Source organism: Amphiprion ocellaris, chromosome 18, assembly GCF_022539595.1.
Source record: "Amphiprion ocellaris isolate individual 3 ecotype Okinawa chromosome 18, ASM2253959v1, whole genome shotgun sequence".
Taxonomy (NCBI): domain Eukaryota; kingdom Metazoa; phylum Chordata; class Actinopteri; family Pomacentridae; genus Amphiprion; species Amphiprion ocellaris.
In genome coordinates this window covers 24,524,865-24,545,590 of record NC_072783.1, presented here as the reverse complement: position 1 = coordinate 24,545,590, position 20,726 = coordinate 24,524,865, and the positions used below count along the sequence as shown (strand labels likewise).

The window sequence follows — 20,726 nt, the reverse complement described above, 5'->3', positions numbered from 1 at the left end:
AGAGACTTTGCAAGAGCAGAAACAAACAACGGCAAATAACATTTGAGGGCAATTTTTAGAATAAAGAGCCATTTAAATCCTCCTGGGACGTTTGTTTGCCTGCAGACGCAGACTTTGACAAAGCACTTAAACGGCAGTACACCGTCTCAGTCATCTTCAGGCAATGTCATAAAGTCAACTCAGCCCTGCTCTTTAAACATGGGTAACTGAGTTAGAGAAGTGGCTCCATTTCTTAGAAACATAATGAAAATGTTTGGATTTCAGAGGTCCCATATGGTGGAAATCAATTTTTACTGTGTTTTATGGTCATTCTAAACTAGTGTAAAGTAAAAGCTGTTAGATATGAAGACATTTACTTTAGTCATTCCTCAAGCCTCTACACAACAGGAAAGACTCCCAGCTTCACAAGCTAGTAAGAGTCTTACTCTGTTTCTATGTTCCAACTGTGGAACCAATTATCGTCTAGCTCAAACTTTGTATGATCCTGCCCCCACACTATCCGCTGCTTCCTGGTGATCCATTCCAATTAAGTAACTGCCTCTCAGTCTACCAGGTTTATGTACTTTCTGAAGGTGTTTCTGCTAACTTTAAAATGTTTCAACTACGAGCAAAGCACACCAAAGTTCCGCTGTTGGCTTTAAGAATGAACACAAAAGTCTTCATGCACCCCCAGGTTCTGAGGAACTGAATACCTAGTGGATTATTTTTATTATTGATGACAATATTACCGCAAAAACAGGGAAATCGTTAGTGTTAGCATGTTGTGTAGCTAACGTTCCCATTAGCTTTGATTGTGTGATTAAGACAGATTTGAAACCAGTAAACGAGCACTGAGTATGTTACTGTGTTTTTATGCTGCCTGTTGTTCTTCAGTGCACCCTGAACTCAGCTGGTGTTCACAGCTTTTTGCTTCTCTCCTGCTCTCTGTGCTCACATATACTGTGTTTTAATACAACTGAATGCCCAACGAATCTGTTCTCATTTACAAATGTAGCTGTTTCTTTGACAGACAAGGAAACAGCTATAAATGACCACTAAAACACACACACTCACTTCAGAACCATTTCCAGGCTGCTGCTTTGTACCGCTGAAATGCAGATTTTATAGCCTCAACGCTGTCTGACCAGCTCATCGTACACCAGTTAAAAACAACTTCTGTGCTTTCAATTTGATGATGTTTCCATACAAAACTTAAACAAGAAAGAGACTTAGATGTAATATTTTTTTTTAAGTCCTGTCTCACACACTCATTCATTTGTAGAAATGTACTTAAGGTAAATAATCATTAGACAAAAGGCACAAAACAAATGTAAATGTCACTAGTACTCCAGTAAAACATCTTGTTTTTGTATTCTTTACAAGAAAATCTCAGTGTGAACAAAAGACAGACATTTTTCAGAGGGATAATGTGCCAGAGTATTTCTTGGCAAGGCAAATGGCAAAGACTCCAGAAAGTGACTGGTGCCATCCAAGAAACGATCCAACACATAACCCTCCGTACAATATCAAATTTTAGTTTTTACGTTAGACATTGGTATGGATTAAACAAACCAGATATAAACTGTTAATTACAAACCTTTAGAGGTAAAGAAAGGTAGATTTTCTGACCTGTGAAAAGGCCAACTATTTCCTCTATGTTTCAGTCTTTTTGCTAAGCTAAGCTTATCCAGTTGCTGGCTGTAGCTTGCATATTTATCACGATGAAAGAGTGGCATCGATCTTCTCATCTAACTCGCTCTCCTGAAGCCAAATAAATGTATTCCCCCATAAGTTAAACAATTTCTATCCCATTTTAGGAGCAGGAGTGTCTTCTGACCCGTCTTCCTCGCAGCTCCGGCAGATACTAATCTGATTGTGTCTTTCCTCTGTAGTGAGTTCAGAGGTGGGTCGTGCAGTCTGGCTCCGCTTCTCACCACCGTTACCCTCCTCGGGACCCCAGCCCAGCTTCATGGCCCACCTGTCGGGGGCAGTGGTCGGCATCAGCATGGGCCTGCTGATCCTGCGCAGCTACGAGGAGAGTCTGCAGAAACAGTGCTCCTGGTGGGTCATCGTCTTCTCCTTCATCACCTTCCTCCTCTTTGCCATCTTCTGGAACATCTTTGCGTACGACCTCCTGGGGGTACAGATACCACCTCCCCCCTGATGACGGCCCCCCAGCGGGCCTCCTCCATGTACACACTGACTCTAGCCCTGCTCCAAACAAAGGTTCCCCTTTGACCATAGTTAACTCTCCATTTCCTCTCAAGTTATACCCAAATGAAAGGATATGAAATCCTCCAAACTAAAAATTGACCAAGAATCCTTTTTTACAGGTACTTTGCAAATCAAAGAAATATGTCTCTTTTATTAAAGAGGGATTACAGTAGCAACAAGTACAGGTGAAAGTTCCTCAGATCCACTTTGAGGAGCATTATATCTTTTTATATACGTTGAATCTCATCCACATAGCCAGCGCTAACCTTTCTGCGAGCATTTAACCGTCGTGCTCTCTCTTTTTTCAGAACCTCAGAAAGCAGGTTTCATCCGTCTTTTCTTTGAGTGCATCTTTCACTCATGTAAAGACCTCAAATTAGAAGAATCATGACGTGTGCCTCTGGTGAAAAGGAAAGTGAATTAAAGGGATGAGAAGTGAGAGATCAGGATCAGCTGCAGCGACGCTCCTTCAACTAATGGGGTGTCAGTGTTTTTGCTGTAAGGCACTTAAGCCTGAATCTGCACCACAAATCAGATCTGCAGGAGAAGATGTGAAGAGGATTTTCAGGAAGAGCATGTTTATTTCTGATGGCGGCAATAAAAAATACACAAAGCACCAATGAAATAGAATTATTGAGATGATTTTTTTTTAATTTCACATCCCTGCTGTAACTCACAGAGGTCACTCACTGTGGCTTATTTGCAAAACCTCTGGGACACTAAGTGAAAAACCAACTAACAGAACTTTTCCTTCAAATGGAGCTGCAGTGTAAGATCTCCAGCCTGACGAAAAGTAAAAATGCGGCGCCCCGAGTGGAAAAAACAAACGGAGGAACAAGTTTCAAATTCACGATTTCAGGCACATCTCATGTGATTCTGTCAGCTTCTGTCATTTTCAAGGAATACCTTAAGGATAAAAAAAACACCACTGTCATTTTCACTCCATGGAGTCCTTTAAAAGAAGAAGACGTTTCTGCATTATTTCCTTGACATTATACCTACACTGTGGATACAGAAACATAGCAACAAAAACAACACGCGAAGGCGGGAAGTTAAAGTGACCGTGTGACAGGAGAGGAAAGAAAAAAGAAAAGACAGCTTGCTGAAGTTTCCCGGACGGTCATCACTTCAGCGAGCGGACTCCTCCTGTTGCTGCGTCAACCACCGACTTGCTAAGCGCACCATGTAAAATATGCCATGTCATGCTCTGTGGCTCTCAGCGAGACGAGGACACACACCGACACGAACACACTTCTCCTATTTTGTCTTTGAGAGCAGCCGCCGACTGATTCTGTAGGACAAACTGAAGAGAAGAGACACTACAAACACACACAGACACTCGAACACAAACACACACACACACACTCGAACACAAACACACACACACACACACACACACACTGGCCTCGGCCTGTTCTCGCTCTGACAGACTGAACTGGGGGAGGGATGTGTCATCATCTGACCTCTGACCTTTGCGTCCCAGAGGGCATTGGGGTCTCTACGTCAGGCCCAGTCGATACCTCAGTTTCTCATTCTTAGGGACTGTATACATTTGTAAAGGAATGTACCTATAAAGAGAAAAAAAAGTGTTATTAAGTTGTCCCCGTTTTTCATTTGATAGTGGATGTGTATATTGTATGTTCATAACCAAGAGTATATTTATTTGTATTTTTTTTCCTCTTTCAAGGGGAAAAGAGAAAAAGTTTCAAATGGTGCAAAATTGATTCTATGATTGTTGTCCTTCTGATAACTCCTGTATGGCTTTGATCCTCTCAAAAATAACGAGGCGAAATCCCCTGGTTTGTTAGGCGACCGACCAACAAGTCACTTGATTTTATAAATCTTCAGTGCTTTACAGTATAAGCCATAGAAAGAACTAATTGGAGAGGGCAAAAGCAATGGGGAAAAAAATGTGTTTGTTGGTTTCAAACCCGCTGACTGGTAGCTTCAGTTGAAATTCATTTGTTTTGTGTGTGTGAAAAAGAACGTAATTTCTTCTTTGTGAATATTCTGCAGGTGAAGTGAAAAGAAGACAAACTGTGCAAGTAGATGCCTGTGAAACCCCAGACTGTTTGAGATGTTTTCATGTAGCTAGAATCCTTATTTTTTACAACTCGTTTGCCAGCTTTTATGCTTGCAGTCGACGCAGCTTAATTTTACAAGTGCCCACATCTCCAAACTCTCCCCCTGCAGCGCGCGGACGCTTCGCCGCAAATCTTCTTCTGCAAATCAGAAATTATGAACGGGGCCTCTGTCGTATATTATCTCCAGAGTGGTTCGAAGCTTTTGGAGAGCCGAGGCGAGGATAGCCATTACATTTACTCAATGCTACGTTCCATTTTTCAGTCTTTCAATCAATAATTCATTTGAATGTCCACTGGCTGCCTGGGGAAAATGTTTTTTTCTTACTTTTTCCTTTTTTCTTTTTTTTTTTTTTGCATTTGTCTGACTTGACAGTTGGCAGTCCTCAGCATTTACTTCCACATGAAACTGTCAGTAGTGACAGAAGACTCTGTGTTAAATGAGGGAATGAGTTTGAAATAGCCATAATAAGCAGTTTTCTGATACATTGAAACAAGAAAAGATCAGCCATTATGCGTTAGTGATGTATCCTTGATGGAAACTCTTGTGTATACTAGGAAATATTATTGCTTGGAATTGCAACGATACATTGATGAATAATGCATACCCACCCTGTTAGCCTATAATGAAGATAAAGAGGATGCCTGAGAGGAGGTTAATGTGCCTCTTTAACTTAAGATTCATAGGAACCCAGAAGGGTTGTAAAAAGGGCTAGTAAATGGCTATGTTTTTGTAGAACACTAACTGTGAACATAACCCCTCCTGGAAGTACATGCAGGACTAAAATCAGAGGCTCGTGAATTCATGTTGCCCCTACAACTGAAAGATAAAAGATCCTCGGCTGAGTTCTCCCCATACAAGTGTCCAGTGTCGTGTCCTCAGACGACAACAGAAGAGAAAATATCGACCGGCGGGGGGGAATTTTCAGCAGTAGTTTATTACTTTTTCCGTGAGCCAAATCTCCTGGCCCTGAGTCTGAGCCAACCAACAGCACCAACACACCTTCATAAAAAACCAGCCTCTCCTGCTCCTCATAAAGGAGACGCCTGACTCTCATCCTCAGTTTGGCTTTGTGAGGAAACACAACTCTTCATCCAGCAGTGCTTCTGCTCCATCCTCATGTCACATCACCCACAGCGTCACGATGATTCATGGCTGTTGTGAGGACGCTCCGGAGCCCACAGCCAAACAGGATGTCCTCCTTTAATAAGTGGATCTGACAGGTGGCGTGATGTTAATTTAATCGCTGGTGTTAAGTGACACATTCGCTCGCCACAGTGAAGAGGGAAGCGTTGGTGAGCTGAATAGTAGCAGCCTATCAATAACATGCGATCCATCACTCTCACAGCCTCTTCATCCTCCTTTTAGCTGATCGTAACTGCTGTTAGGACACAGAAGGTGAACTCTGAGCCGAGCATGTCTGGGGTTTCGTCCTCGAACCCTTGTTAATGGGACCGTTTGTGCTCATCTCTTTCAAAAATGCAGCAACTTCAAAGCAACATACTTGACATTCTCTTGTATTTTGTCATGAGTGGGCCTTTTTTAGCTTTTATTTTTTGCACTTCTTATAATGTGACATGTTGTGTGCCATATTCTCTACTGCCATGATCATTCTTTAAGGCTTTTTTACCTCCCTATGCCAATCCATTGTGCTGTTATGCCCAATGCCTTGTTATATATATAGCTATACATATAGAAAAGCCCAAAACTAAGCATCGGGCAGAAAAGGCTGCTTTGCTCTTCGCTGTATCTTATATTCTACATGATCATGCACATAATTCATAAGAGACAGAAGCCGCAGTGCAAACATCTGTATATCCTGTAGCTGCTCTCAACAGCTGTGTGCCAACAAGCCGGTCAGGTTGCCTTTTCTTAGTTTAGCTCTACTTGGATGGTAGTAACTCTAAAGCAAGCCGCTGTAGCTTGTTACTTGGAGTTTTATTGCAAGTAAGAGTTATTGGATGCTCACGAGTACAAACATTTACACTCTTAGTGAGAGTAAAGATGTTTAAACCTGAATTTTTACACCAAGGGCCCCAAAAGTGCAGACGTTCAGCTTTAGTACACAAGTTTCTCTGGATATTGATGCGTCAAAATGTGCAAAACAGGGTTCAAATTTAAATTAACTTAACTCTTGCACATTATCAGTCTGTATTAGAGCACAGATGTAAAAGAAGCAACCGTTTTTTTTGGTTTGCAACACCGCTAAAGTCTTGGATTTCTGGCTTTAATGTAGATTATATTTCCACGATCGCAGCAACTCGAGCTCACGCAAACATCCCGAGGCAGTTTTCTTCAAACGAGTCATTTCCCTCCGACGGTTTCCAACAACAAAGAAGTCATATCTGTGCTGCTGTGGTAGTTTTTCACGAGCTGCTTACTTGTATCGATTTAAAAAAATGGTGCCAAGCTTACGAGGTTCAACCTCTGAGACCAGACAAGAGGTTGGACCAACACAGCGTTTACAAAAAGACAAAGCAGAAGAAGCTATTTTTCTCTCGGTCAAGAGGAAACTAAAGGAAAACTAAATTTACATATGGATAATTTATATCAAAGTCCTCATTAATTATTTCACAATCTATTGTACTTTTTAAATGTTCTGAACGGAACCATTTTATATTGTATATATATGAATATATTTTGTTTTATTTTGTACTGTTCATTGTACTTTGCTTTAATTTAGAAACAATATAAATAAAGAACAATACTGTGGCAACAACGATGGCTTTTTTTTAGTTTGCTTCAGCATCTTTATCATTAGAGCTAGATCAAATGAAGTCACTTATTGGCAACGTGTTTCACTTTTAGTAATTCCTGATAAAATAAATGAATGTCTGATGGGTGACTTTTCACGGCAAACAAAATGATAAAGCCAGAAATGTTCTTTTTTTAGTTAAATATGTGACCACCATATATAAACAAACGCATTTAATCAAAGCTTTGGGTTGGAGTTTGTGTTGTTCTAAATTTTGATACCAAGATTTTTCATTTTACTGCAAGTATTGATCCTGAAAACTTGTATTGGTCAACAAAAATCATTAGTTTTGCAACATTTTTGATTATATTTGAGGCATCTTTAAGGACAACAATTCTCAAATGTGATTGATGTTTCTTCTTAACCGCGCCCTGATCCTCACTATTGTTAAACCTACATTTGGAGACTTTTACACATTCAGAAAGCATTTTTAAGGCTTTTAATTATGTGTGAAGTGTGATTAAATTGAAAATACAACCCACAAATTTTTAATCTTTGAAAAACTCGACAATAAAAAAGCACAAAGCTCCTCAGCAGATTCTCTTTCATATACAGACTTTCTATACAGGCTTTCATTTTACGCAGTTCTCAGCTTCTTCGTAGGTCTGCGGTCGGAGTCTGAGCCGTTTCCCTGAGCACTGCCGTCCGTCACGTCGACGTCCTTCAGAAGCTGGAGCTGCTGCTGTGCTGCTGTGGTCATCGCCCACAAACACAACTCCAGCCTGTGGGGCGTCCAGTCCTGCTGCGGATCCACTGAGGACGACAGGCAGAATGGCAAGAGTTTATTTTATACAGTGCTTTTTTCAACAACATAAATAGTTGAATGTGTGATATGCAGTAAGCATTTAAGCTGTCTAACAAAGCCTGACAAGGCAAAAGACATTAAAGGTCTCTTTTCTGTTCAAGTGTCAGAAAGCTACAATAAATTAACTTTATACAATACTGTAAAACAGCAAGACATTTTTAAATTGTACTGGACAAAAATATTTACATTTCATAAAATATTAGAATGTAATTCTACAGTTTCATTTTTTTATTAGTTGAAGCGCTTTTATTACGTTTAAATTTAATGAAAGCAAATTAGACAGGAGAATAAAAATTAGTCACAGCAAGAGAAAAATGAATAACTCCAGTTTTAGTTTAATTAAAGGCAGAAGCAAACAGAAAAGGTTTTTACTGATACAGAGAAACTGAAAGTTGGAGCAGAATTTTTTTTCAGATGTGTGGCGCAAAAAACCTGAACATGTTGATCTGTGTTTTGTTTTGACTCTGGTGATCTGAAAGCACTGAATCTCAGCAGGCGATTTGGAGCTTGCAGTCTAATTTTAATTAGCAGTATTGACACTTTGTTTACTGCACTGTTAATACAGACACCAGCTGTACCACAAAATGCAACTGTTACTTCACCTTTGTTTAGTTTGCCGGTCCGTTCAACCATCTTGTCCAGGTACAGAGCGTAGTGCTTGGCTGTGTACTGGATGGGCTTCAGTCCTGGGACACTCTCCATGGCCTCATCAGACATGAATGCAGTCTGTTCTGGAGCTCCAGCTGCTAACACAGCTGGAACAAAACAAACAGTCAGCTACAAGCTGAGCTGAATGTTGCCATTAAGTGTGTACAACCTATTTAAACAGAGTCCCATCCTCAGTCAGTCAGTGTTACTGTGACCTTATTGAGAATCAATGACTTGATCCTTTAAGAGGATCACAGACATATTATCAGTGTGAACTGCTGAGTCTTTGAGCTTCATCTATTTGCTAATAGAAGGTTTGATTAAGTTGTTTTCAAGAAGGAGCTGTTGTGCTGACCTGAAGCTGTGGCTGGGCCGACGCCTTTCAGGAGGCTGAGCTCTGCGATCGCCGCCGGTACATCAGGCAGGAGGCTGAAGGCCTTTCTGGAACATTTCTCCACCGAGTCCTCGCTGTTGGACGCCACCAGCTGCTGCAGCCTCGGCCTGAACTTCCCTCTCTGCAGGAGAGCAACACTTCTAACCACAATACATGTCTGAAGGAGTGTTTACTGGAGCAGTGTGACTCAAACCTGAACGATTTGAGGAAAACGTTTACTTTCTGACAGGTACGATTTGAAGTGCAAAACATAAAACCATAAAAGCACGACTGTCACACAAGGAGGATGACATAAATTTGTAAAATCCCTGACACAACAGTTTAAACCCTGGGTTAGAGCGCTGAATAAGTAGCAAAATAAAAAATGTGATGATTTTGACACACATTGCAAGTGCAATACAAGTCACGATTTAAGTGGGAAACGTCACTTTTCCTTTTTTCTCCCCATTCGGAAAAATATAAAAAAAGATTATGTGATATTTAACTGCAGTCTTTACAAAAAAAGATGTTCTTGAACACCTGGAGAATATAGTTTCTAGGTTGCAGCATCCCTGTAGCACCACAATGCTTCATTTATAATTATATAGTGACTCATAAAATTACAGCTCCTGAAATGTGGATATTTCACTTGGCCAGGTTGCAATTTCGATAATTGGATTAACCGTTCAGCCCTACCCTGAGTCACACACACTGCATAATGTGTATCCTAAATTGGATTGCATCGTTTTGAATTGCAATTCGATTTGAAATCAATTAACCGTTCAGCCCTCGTATGAGAATCTCATGTCTGAGTTTCACTTGCAAAGGACGACCTTAAACAGAAAGATAGAGAGGAAATTTAATTCAAGCTTTCACTCATTGTTTGATATTGAGATGTAACTCACAGTGAGCTTCCACTCCATCAGTTTCACCAGCTCTGACAAAGTAACATGTTTGTCAGGTCGACTTGAAATCAGTGCAGGCAGCTCCTCCTGGTACCTGATGACAGGTTGACACCGATTAGGATCAGCTACCTTTAATCTTACACTCAAAGCAAAGACATCTCAGTGGAAATAAACACGTCATTTACAGCTACAGACACAGATTCAGTTTTTATGTCAACAGTTGTGAAAAAATAAAACATGTTGTCAAAGCAGGCTGAGATGATACAACTCCAGATTACTGTCCACCTACAAGCTGTTTACAGAACTTTTATCACGTAACATAAGTTCTCGTGCATGAAAAGTACTGCTGATGAAATCAATCAACTATCTCCATGACAACAGAGAAATCCTCTTTTGACAAAGACAATGTCATTCAGCTGAAAAGTTCTTGAATACCAAGTAATAAAGAGGATCTTGGGTCAGGGGCAGAGTGAAGAAGAGGCTCAGTGTGTCCACCTCACACAAACAATAGTGAAGCTGTCAGAGGGCTGATTACCACTTGTCAAGGCTCAGCAGCTTCTCAGGCTTCTTCCCTTTGCTTTTTGCCTCCACTACATCCCAGTATTTGTCAAACACTCTCCTCCATGTGGCTGGATCCTCACAGGCAAACAGAGCAGCCATGGCAGCACACAGCTCCCAGCATAACCTACCAGAACAGGACAGAGTCTTAATTTAGCAGGAATAATGCACCGCAACACTGTAACATCAAAAAGGTGGTATTTTCACCTTCAAACACCCCGATTTTGTTGAGCAAATACCGCGTTTAGTTTGGTAGAAAATCAAGTGTCATGGTGCTTCCGTTACTAGACGCGGAGTTCCCGCGAGATTACAGCAAACCACAACTTCCGATACCGCAAGCAGTTAGCAACAGCTACAGAGCAGAAAGGTATGTCGATTGAAATACTTTGGGGTTTTTTTTACTCTGCATTCACACGTTTACTTAATAGGACGCATTTGTGATATTTCTCAAATTGTTTGACATACTTGGGAGAATACGAGCTTGTGTCGTCCGCATTTTGTCTCTATAAAACTGCCCGGCTAGGGTAGGTAAGTAGCATTAGCATCAGTCATGTTTATGGTTGAAGTGCAGCGAGTGGAGCTGTTTGTAGTAAAAACTCACCAGCAGACAACTGAACACCCAGAAGCAGCAGACTGATAAATTATGGATTCACACCTTGGAGTACAATTAACCACTGTGAATGTGCGAAGTTAAGTGAGTGTTATATTAGCAATTTTATGGTTAAGACGTTCATTTGACAGCTTGGGCAGTATGTATGAATATGGTGCTTCAATGAGTAAATCACTCCAACATGTTGTATCTCCATGTGAGCACCAAGCAGCCGGTGAAAGAGGATTAAAAAACACAAACCCACAACATCGACAGCTGAAAATATTTTAGCCTTGCTGCATCAAATAATAATCTGTTGAATGAGATAGCCTGAGCTTGGTAGCCAATGTGTACTGGTCTAATAAAACGTTATAGAATGCTAATGTTGTGGTTTTATCCAATAAAAATAGTTTGGTAATATTTTATATAGTTAGATCTTTACAGAAATTTCATTTTAAAGTCTGCAGCTCAGCGCACAACAGTCAGTGTTTCATTTCACATGTTACTGAAAGAACTGCACCAAGCGAATGTATATTTTATGTTGTATTTTTTGATAAACATAAGATGTCTGTTCTAACCATAAACCCTACTATCATTATGCTGTGTGTTGCTGACATGCTGTAAAACTTTGGAATAGCTTTCCTCTTTCAATCAAATGTTTCTCAAATGTTCTTCTTCAGTTGACACTTCAAAATCTCACTATGCATGTGATTTCAATGGCTTTCGGTTGCTCTTAGTGGTCCTAAAATGTTAGGATTTCATAATTATTTTAACTCAGCAAATTGATCTTACATGGTGTCATACCATTTGTCTTGTTTTTAATCATTTTGATTTTATATGTTTTGTTCCATTCTCTATCTTGCTTTTTACACATTTTTTTGTTCTTGTCTGTCCTATAACTTGTACAGCAGTCAGCTCAGGTTTGTTTTAAAATATTCTGTATATATGATTTAATTTGATTGGATGTCATTCTCTCACTTGCTAATTAGCTCTCATGGGAGCACATGAAGAGGACTCTGTCCTGCTGCAGACTTTGACAAGGCCATCAGTTCTTCACCAAGTAAGTATTGCAGGTTTTTCATTCACTAAAATGACTATATATATATATATATATGTATATATATATATATGTATATATATATATATATATATATATATATATATATATATATATATATATATATATATATATATATATATATATAGCTTTGTTACACCCTGCCACCTTTAACCAAGAGCTTTGTAAGTTGATTGTTTTTCCTTTAGTGCCACCTGCTGGTGGAGTCAGGGTGTTTCCTGACTCAGAATGAGCCTTGGTGGGGTGACTACACACAACAGTTAGCATGATCGCTCTGTGTATTGTAAAGGCAATGAGTCTGTTAGCTTGTTTGACACAAATCTTTGCATTTTCCTTCTATTTATTTCAATTTATTACCAAACAAAAATGTGATATGGTTGTGTAATGGAGACATTTTTCAGCAATGCTGTAAAATTAAGATGACAAATGAAATTGCAGTCTATCTGTCTTGTCCCTTTTATTTACCTTTGAGCTGAAGAAAACATACTTTTCTTCTGCACCATTAGGAACATGGAGAAAATGTCACGGGTTACCACCGCCCTCAGCAGCAATACCATCAGTGGCCGAACTATGTTCTGCCACCTGGACGCTCCAGCCAACGCCATCAGCGTGTGCCGTGACGCCACGCAGGTGGTCGTGGCTGGACGCAACATTTTCAAGATCTACGGACTTGAGGAGGAGCAGTTTGTGGAGAAGCTGAATCTACGCGTCGGTCGCAAGCCCTCCCTGAACTTTAGCTGCGCTGATGTCATGTGGCATCAGATGGAGGAGAACCTACTGGCTACGGCTGCCACCAACGGAGCCGTGGTCACATGGAATCTGGGAAAACCTTCTCGCAACAAGCAGGACCAGCTGTTTACAGAGCACAAACGCACCGTCAACAAGGTGTGCTTCCATCCCACGGAGGTTTACATGCTGCTAAGTGGCTCACAGGATGGCTTCATGAAGTGTTTTGACCTGCGCAAGAAGGAGTCTGTTAGTACTTTCTCAGGTAGGGTGATATGTTTTTGCAAATGTAATGGTGACTGAAAAAAATCCTCGACATTATGTGTAAATTCTGTTGTCCTTGCATGAAAAGTAACAGTGCTTCATACATTTTCACAATGTGATTATGTGTAAAATAGTCAAGTTTATTGACGGGTTGTTGCATTTAATCTTCGACAGCAGTTGTTAAATGTTGGGGAAAGTGACATTTTCTCTGAAAGCAATGAGGAAGCAAACTATATCTAGTCATTTACAAATCATAAATGTGCCTCAGAGCCCTCTACAGTGTATACATTAAACCCTCTATACTTACACTCTTGATATCTGTGGTTCACAGCAGTACAGTGTCTGTTTCTAAGGATGTACCAGTGTTAATGCTTGTTTTACACAGATACAAAGAGTAGGATTTGCCTCTGCTAAGTAAAAGCCATGTTATTATCGAAAATTAATCTCTAGAGTTTAAACTGTTCATTTAAATTAATGAAGCCCTTCTCACTAATCAGTAATCATCATTAATATCCCCCTGTTGATACTCCCGTTCCTCTAGGTCAGTCGGAGAGTGTGAGGGATGTGCAGTTCAGCATGAAGGATTATTTTACATTTGCTGCATCCTTTGAAAATGGCAACGTCCAGCTGTGGGACATCAGGCGACCAGACCGCTATGAGAGAATGTTCACGGCCCACACTGGTCCCGTGTTCTGCTGCGACTGGCACCCTGACGACAGGTGAAAAAGTAACATTGTAGCATCAGCAAAGGAAAAGATTTCAGTCTTTTCCTTTCTCAGCTTGTCTTGGTTCATTTTATGTCACTTGCAATTCTAAAATCACAGAGTAGTTTTATATTTACGAGACATCAAGCACGCGTTCGTCCAAGTCTGGTTGTCAATTTTCACCTTGTTTCTATTTCAGGGGCTGGCTGGCCACAGGCGGTAGAGACAAGATGGTGAAGGTTTGGGACATGACCACCAACAGGGCCAAAGAGATTTACTGCGTCCAGACGATAGCCTCAGTAGCACGAGTTAAATGGCGGCCTGAGAGGAAGTTTCATTTAGCCACCTGCTCCATGATGGTGGACCACAACATCTATGTGTGGGATATTCGCAGACCTTTCATTCCCTTCGCCACCTTCGAGGAGCATAAAGACGTGACCACTGGTATTGTGTGGCGCCACCAGCACGACCCTCACTTTCTGCTCTCGGGCTCTAAAGACAGCACGCTCTACCAGCATATGTTCAAGGATGCCACTCGTCCTGTGGACAAGGCCAACCCCGAGGGTCTGTGCTTTGGACTGCTGGGTGATTTGGCCTTTGCAGCCAAGGAGAGTCTGATCAGCAGTGACGCCAACAGAAAGCCCTACCCTGGAGGCGACCGCCGCTACCCCATCTTTTTCTTCAAGAAGCCCGACCCGACAGAACAGTTTGCCCATGTGTCCAGTGCTCTTAGCGTCTTTGAGACAGACTTGGACAGTAACCGCATGGACTGGTTTGTCAAGACGGCACAACTCTACCTCCTCAGCGGCAAACCGTTTGCTGAACTGTGTGATCACAATGCCAAGGTGGCACAAGAGCTCAAAAGACCTCAGGTCAGACACATCAGCACAGGAACAAATCTGTACTTTGTGCTGCTTTTGGTTTTTTGTTTGTTTGCTTCATTTTCCCACAAATATTTCAGCTGGGTAGGTTTTTAACAGAAGCAGCAGCATTTTTCCAATACTACTAGAATGTCTGTAACTGCAGTAGGATTGTAGTGGACATTTTTATTATTTCTAATCCACCACTTAAATTGTTTGGTATGCAAATGACAGCAAATGCTAAAAAAAACCCACTTGCTGTCACAAATACAGGGAACTCAATGTGAAGTCCTCAAATATCTAAAACCCAAAGATAGTGAATTTAAATTGACCTTTTATTTGATAGTTACAATGCAATTTAACAACGTTTCAATCGAGAGCATGAAGCTGACGTGCTGCACAGAGAGGTTATACATATTGATAACTCTTGCTGATGATCTTTGTTGTGCATTTAAATACACCGTACAGATTTCATTCAGATAAAACCACAATACAATGCAGAAATGGAAATAACAAAATGCATTAATTTTGACCAATAAGAGGGAAAAGAAACACAATTAGTTCAAAATGACTACAGCTCTGATCTGCCTTTTGCCAACCAGATATTCAGTTTATCATACATTACTCAAAAAAAAAAAACAGAATATGTTCACATTTCAGGGATTTATTGCTGCTTTAGCTCAAGCCATTAGTAAAATTATCTACATTTTTGGAGATTAGTATTTTGAGCTCTCAACAAACAGCTTGTTATATTTGCTTTAAACCTTTAAATAAGGTGCATCAGTCATTCTTTGAGTAAAGAAATACTGTAGACTTAAACCCACGTTATTGGGCTAACTACCGTAAGTAATAACAGATGTGAACTTAACCTGTAGTATACAGTAGCTGTGTCCCAGTTTAGTAAAGAGTAATATGATTGCAGTAACGTATTCTTTGTAGCGCATTTTGTGCTGTGAACAATCTGACTCTTTAATTTAATACAAAGGTTTCCACTACATGGACCATGCTGAGAATTATGTTCTCTGACCCAGCGAACCTCACTGCGCCTGGTCCAAACCACAACCTCAGTAAACTCGGCACCTTGCCTTTAATGAACAGGTAAATGAGGCTTTTTAGTGCGCCGTTGCAAAACAATAATGCCTGACATTTACACACTGAAACTGAATGTTTGTGCCGGTGATGCTTTCAGTTTCAGTATGAAGGAAATGGGTTCGGGGATGGGCACAGAGAGCAGACTGGAGCGCAGTAAAGGTGACAGCAGGCAGGACAACATCCACCTGGAGCCTGGGAACTCGCACATCAGCAATAATAATGAAGGTTAGAGTGGTCATTAAACTCTTAGAGGCTAGTCTGGGCACTCAGGACTTTAATGTCCTTATGTTGTTTTTTCATGACTTATATAATCAACATTTGTTTCATTTCCCTTCAGAAAATGAGGAGACAGAAGGCAGCGACGGCCAGGCTGAGTATATGTTTGGTGATGCTGAGTTAGACGACGATGACCTCTATTCTGTGGAGCACGACAACCAAACAGGTCAGTCACGGTCTCATCACGGAGGAAACGGAAGAGTTGCCTACGTCAGTACCTGCTATTTATACCTGCCTCTGTGCTCAGCGGTCTTTTGTCTAATATTATCCCTGCTTCTTTTGTGGTAACAGAAGAACAGGAGTACGCGCTGCCCCAGGAGGCCTTCCAGCTGCGCCACGAGATCATGGACAACCCATCTGCTCCGGAGCACCTTCAGCAGGACAAGGCCGACTCTCCGCACGTCAGCGGCAACGAGGCCGAAGTCACCTGTCTGACGCCCATCGAGTCTTTCTCTCTCATCTCCATTTCCCAGCCGCTGTACAGCCCACATCTGCCCGCCAGCTTCTTTTGCCCCATCGTACGGGAGATGCTGAGCTACTATGCCGAGCAGGGCGACGTGCAGATGGCCGTGTCCGTGCTCATCGTCTTGGGGGACCGAATCCGTAAAGAGATAGATGACCTCACGCAGGTCAGATACAAAACAAAAAAGCACTATCTTACTTGAATTTGATAAAACTGCTCTGAAATGTAGTTGTGTTCAAATTTTTACTATTTCATGGGTTGAACGTAAGAGTTTGTTGTTGGCAGAGCCATTAATTGAAAGATTTAGCTCCTTTAATTACAGATAAGCTCACGTTGTTTGAACAAATATTGTTTCCACAGAGAAGTTCATTGGATTCTTTTGGTTTAAAAAAATCCAGCAAGCTTTAGAGAGCCTTTAGGCCATATGTTTGACTGTAAATTCTCTTCTACTACTAAAACATGATTCAGTTATAGCAAAACCAACTGTGTTTTCCATTTCAGGAGCACTGGTACATGTCCTACATAGACCTGCTGCAGCGTTTCGAGCTGTGGAACGTGTCTAATGAGGTCATCAAGCTGAGTACGTGCAGCGCCATCACCTGCCTGAACCAGACGTCTACAACGCTGCACATCAACTGCAGCAACTGCAAGCGACCGATGAGCAATAAGGGCTGGATATGTGACAGGTATGAGCACCGCATCACTGTTATTGTATTAAAATACAATTATCAGATTGACTTGGTCACTCTCATGATGTTTTGTCTCTTGCAGTTAAATTTTAATAAAAGGGAGTTTCGACTTACTTGCTTTTTTAGCTTTTATGACACAACAAACAAGATGTTAACATCTAATATTGAAAATAAGGTTGATATCTATACTATCTTGTCTGTATGGAAAGTATGAAGCCACAGCTAGAAGAGGGCTAACTCAGCATAAAGGAACTAGAGCTGTCATGATCATGAAATTTGACAATTCTTTCTTGTACAAGCAGCTGCAATTAATGGTTTGTCTTTTTTTGTTAATTTCATGCCTCCATTAGCTTCAGATTAGCAGTATTAGTGCCTTTGAATGCCACCTCTTTGCTGCAAATCTGGCAAATCATCTCCTGCATGTTGTTGGGCTCTGCTTTTTTCATTTGGCTTAAATCCAAAATGTGCCCACAGCAGTGCTGTAGTGTTTGGCTTTGCAACTAAATCCTTCTTTGCTACTGATAGCCAGAAATTAAGTTCAGCAGGATAAATAGTTGCTGCCATTAAACCACAGCAGAAGTAGGAAGTAACCGATGAAAAACTTGAAAACAGTCATTTAAAATGACATTTCTGTTAGTTTTCTCCAGCTCTTCTTATACTGGTGAATAGAAACATTTCTAATGATTGTGCAAAAATTTTGCAGTTAACTCGAATAATTGTAATCAGCCGATTATCCATCCATCCATTATCTATACACCGCTTTATCCTCATTAGGGTCGTGGGGGGCTGGAGTCTATCCCAGGTGTCTTGGGGTGAAGGCAGGGGGACCATGGACAGGTCACCAGTCTGTCGCAGGGCTACATATAAAGACAACCAATCACACATTCACACCTGCAGACAATTTAGAATAATCAGTTAACCTCAGCATGTCTTTGGACTGTGGGAGGAAGCCAGAGAACCTGGAGAAAACCCACACATGCACAGGGAGAACATGTAAACTCCATGCAGAAAGATCCCAGGAAGGCCGGGACGCGAACTGGGGATCTTCTAGCTGCAAGTTGAAAGTGCTAACCACTACGCCACTGTGCAGTGATCAGGCGATCATGAAATACTTAAAACAAGCCTGTTGGGTGCTGTGATAAATAGCTGGTCTTGCTCTCCAAAGGTAAAAAAAACAGCTAGAAGAACCTCTGAAGCTCTCTGATTAACATGTTGGATCTTATTCATTTCTTCTGTATGAAATTAACAACGTGCAAAAATGATAAAACACTGAGAGATGCACTTTGTCAGGAGATTCCCCTGGTTGCCTAGCAGTGGTTCCCTAGCCTTTGCTGATTCTTATATTTAATGTTTTTCTCTTTGGTCTTAAATGCCACTTGTCGCTGTACACTGAGAATTAATTTATCTCTGACATGGAACAGGTTCTGACAAGCATCATGTGTGTTTCCTTTAGGTGCCACCAGTGTGCCAGTGTGTGTGCCGTGTGTCACCATGTGGTGAAGGGACTGTTTGTGTGGTGCCAGGGCTGCAGCCACGGTGGACATCTGGAGCACATGATGAACTGGCTCAAGAGCAGCGCTCACTGTCCTGCCGGCTGTGGTCACCTGTGTGAGTACACCTGAGCCAGTTACAGCTGCTCCTCTGTGGGAGAGGGGAAACACACCAGCCTGACTCACACACAAACACACACCACAGACAGACGGGATGTCTCCGTCCCTGGAGCCTGGAGCGTTTTGTCACTGTGGAAAGAAGGATGGCTTTGAAGTGAGATTAGACCAGCGGTCTGAAAGAGGGGGAGGTTTCTGTGTGCTCTCCTGGACAGCCATTCAAGAGCAAACACAATCGCATGTGAATTCATATTTGCATTTGAATTGGTTCTTGAACCTCTGGTGGATTTGTATAAACAGAAGTTACAAAAGATATTCAAAGTTCACACTTGCTGCTTTTACATTGTTTTTAAACCCAGAAGGCTGTACAAGAGGAAATGTTAGCTCATCATAAGTGAATTGTTAATGTTTGTACATAAGGTTTATTTTGAAGTACTGTAGATAATGTTGCATTAATTTATATTAGAGAGATAAATGACTATATTCAAGCAATACATTAAAGCAATACATTTTGAATTGACACTGAGTTGTCCTGGTCCAGCGTAGTCTGACATTCACAAGATAAAGCTTCACTTCCTTGCAGTACATCTAATCTCCGTCGAGCCGTGTGAGTAAAACGTCACACTCGAGGGCACCTTACAGAAAGAACACTACTTATTCATTTTCCTCAACCACACTTCACTGTCATGGGCCCAGAAATCCCAGCTGGCAACCTGCCAACGTCTCTAGCCTCCAGTCCAGCAGCTGCACATAATGTGTGCTGCTCAGAGTAACAGTCGCTTGTCATAGTTTGCATATCTCACTGCTGGTGTGATACACAACAGATAAGTGTAGGAGCCAACAGAGACATCTCTGGTCCAGATAAAGCTCAACAGAACTGCTCCATATTGGGTGAATTTTAATATTTAAATATATATCCTTGTGCTGCTGTGTGGCTTGATTCTAACTGGTTAGAGGTCTTTATATGGAAATGATCTCTGGGAGGTGCAGAATATTTTATTAGTCCAGTCCTAAGTCTGATTGTGTTTATTTGGGCACATTTACATTTTGGAGGCTACTCAGCATCACAAGTGTTTTCTTCTATTGTCTGCCATTTAGAGTGTTAATCATCAACAGAGCATCACTACGGATGACCAGAGACCTTATTAACTGAAGATTCAGCTTAGTGTTCAAAGCATTCTGTGTTGGGTCCAAAACAAGAAAGCTTTCACAGGTTTCAGATTACAGACTAATTCAAAATGACATCCCCTCATGGCAGTAAAGTTAAAATCAGATGATATTATTTGTACTTTGGGTGTTTAAAGCCAAAAGATAAATATTAAAGTAGCACAGATGCTAAGGAGGCAAACCGGAGAAATCAGAACTTCAGCCAGTTGCTTAGGGTCGCTTTTACGACTGTAAAAACAGCGATCATCTTGTCTTCTTGACATCTTTAGTCTCGGTAATAAATTAGTTGTTCTGTCATTAGTGCACAGTGCAGATGTACGAGCTGGATGGAGTCTGTGCTCACTGAAAAACCTGCAGGCCTGAGGCTGGTGTATCTGGATCAGCTGTTAAAGCTAAACTCAGCCAACACCCACATGGTGCCAAGGTTGTTACTGTGCAGAAAGTGTCACCACATTGATTTACCGCCAAGGCCCCAGGCACAATCGAGGATTTTCAAATGTACTCCATGTGAGGACATCCTGAAAATCAAGAGGGGATTCCCTGACCCCGAGGCTCAGTCTGCTCTGAACTACTTTAAGCTGTAGTGACAACAGTTTAAATATTGACCACATTAATAGTCAGACTAAACTGAACCGCCTGATTAGATCGAACAACATGCCACGGAGTGTCAGAATCACAAATCACATCCAGGACCAGAGACCAGCAAAGTTCATTGTTGGTTTAAGAGGAAAATCCTAAAATGTCTGTAGTTCACAAAAAAATAACGCAGAGCCTAATGAGCACCACAAATCTCAGTAAGAGGAAAAGAGGACAGACAAATATTTAGATATATTACAAAGTATTTTAAGCTGTGGGGTATTCTATTTCTTTCTCTTCTGTTTGTTCTGATCAT

At 41.2% G+C, this 20,726-nt stretch overlaps 3 protein-coding genes across 6 annotated transcripts in view; 2 read left to right on the top strand and 1 right to left on the bottom strand.

Annotated features, from left to right (window-relative positions):
- Positions 1 to 6,994, top strand: part of rhbdl1 (rhomboid, veinlet-like 1 (Drosophila)) — a 61,592-nt gene extending 54,598 nt beyond the window's left edge. For all 4 annotated transcript variants that reach the window (XM_055004163.1, XM_023287726.3, XM_055004164.1 and 1 more), the window contains one exon: positions 1,872 to 6,994. In XM_055004163.1, the coding sequence (XP_054860138.1) occupies positions 1,872 to 2,143 (272 nt within the window). In that variant the 3' untranslated portion in view covers positions 2,144 to 6,994. The remainder of the gene's footprint in view (positions 1 to 1,871) is intronic.
- Positions 6,995 to 7,455: 461 nt separating this feature from the next.
- Positions 7,456 to 10,638, bottom strand: zgc:112496 (uncharacterized protein LOC541336 homolog). Its single transcript, XM_023287744.3, has 6 exons — positions 10,527 to 10,638; positions 10,297 to 10,446; positions 9,762 to 9,855; positions 8,839 to 8,998; positions 8,438 to 8,590; positions 7,456 to 7,783 (listed from the first exon to the last, which is right to left on the bottom strand). Exons 2-6 carry the CDS (start codon positions 10,419 to 10,421, stop codon positions 7,608 to 7,610), a joined length of 708 nt encoding a protein of 235 aa, XP_023143512.2. The 5' UTR covers positions 10,422 to 10,446; positions 10,527 to 10,638; the 3' UTR covers positions 7,456 to 7,607.
- On the top strand, positions 10,604 to 19,189 carry wdr24 (WD repeat domain 24). Its single transcript, XM_023287743.3, has 11 exons — positions 10,604 to 10,686; positions 11,898 to 11,968; positions 12,493 to 12,977; positions 13,518 to 13,695; positions 13,880 to 14,552; positions 15,526 to 15,638; positions 15,730 to 15,857; positions 15,970 to 16,074; positions 16,200 to 16,537; positions 16,873 to 17,057; positions 18,514 to 19,189. The coding sequence occupies exons 3-11, from the start codon at positions 12,497 to 12,499 to the stop codon at positions 18,680 to 18,682; spliced, it is 2,370 nt and encodes a 789-aa protein (XP_023143511.1). The 5' UTR covers positions 10,604 to 10,686; positions 11,898 to 11,968; positions 12,493 to 12,496; the 3' UTR covers positions 18,683 to 19,189.
- The last annotated feature ends 1,537 nt before the right edge of the window (positions 19,190 to 20,726 follow it).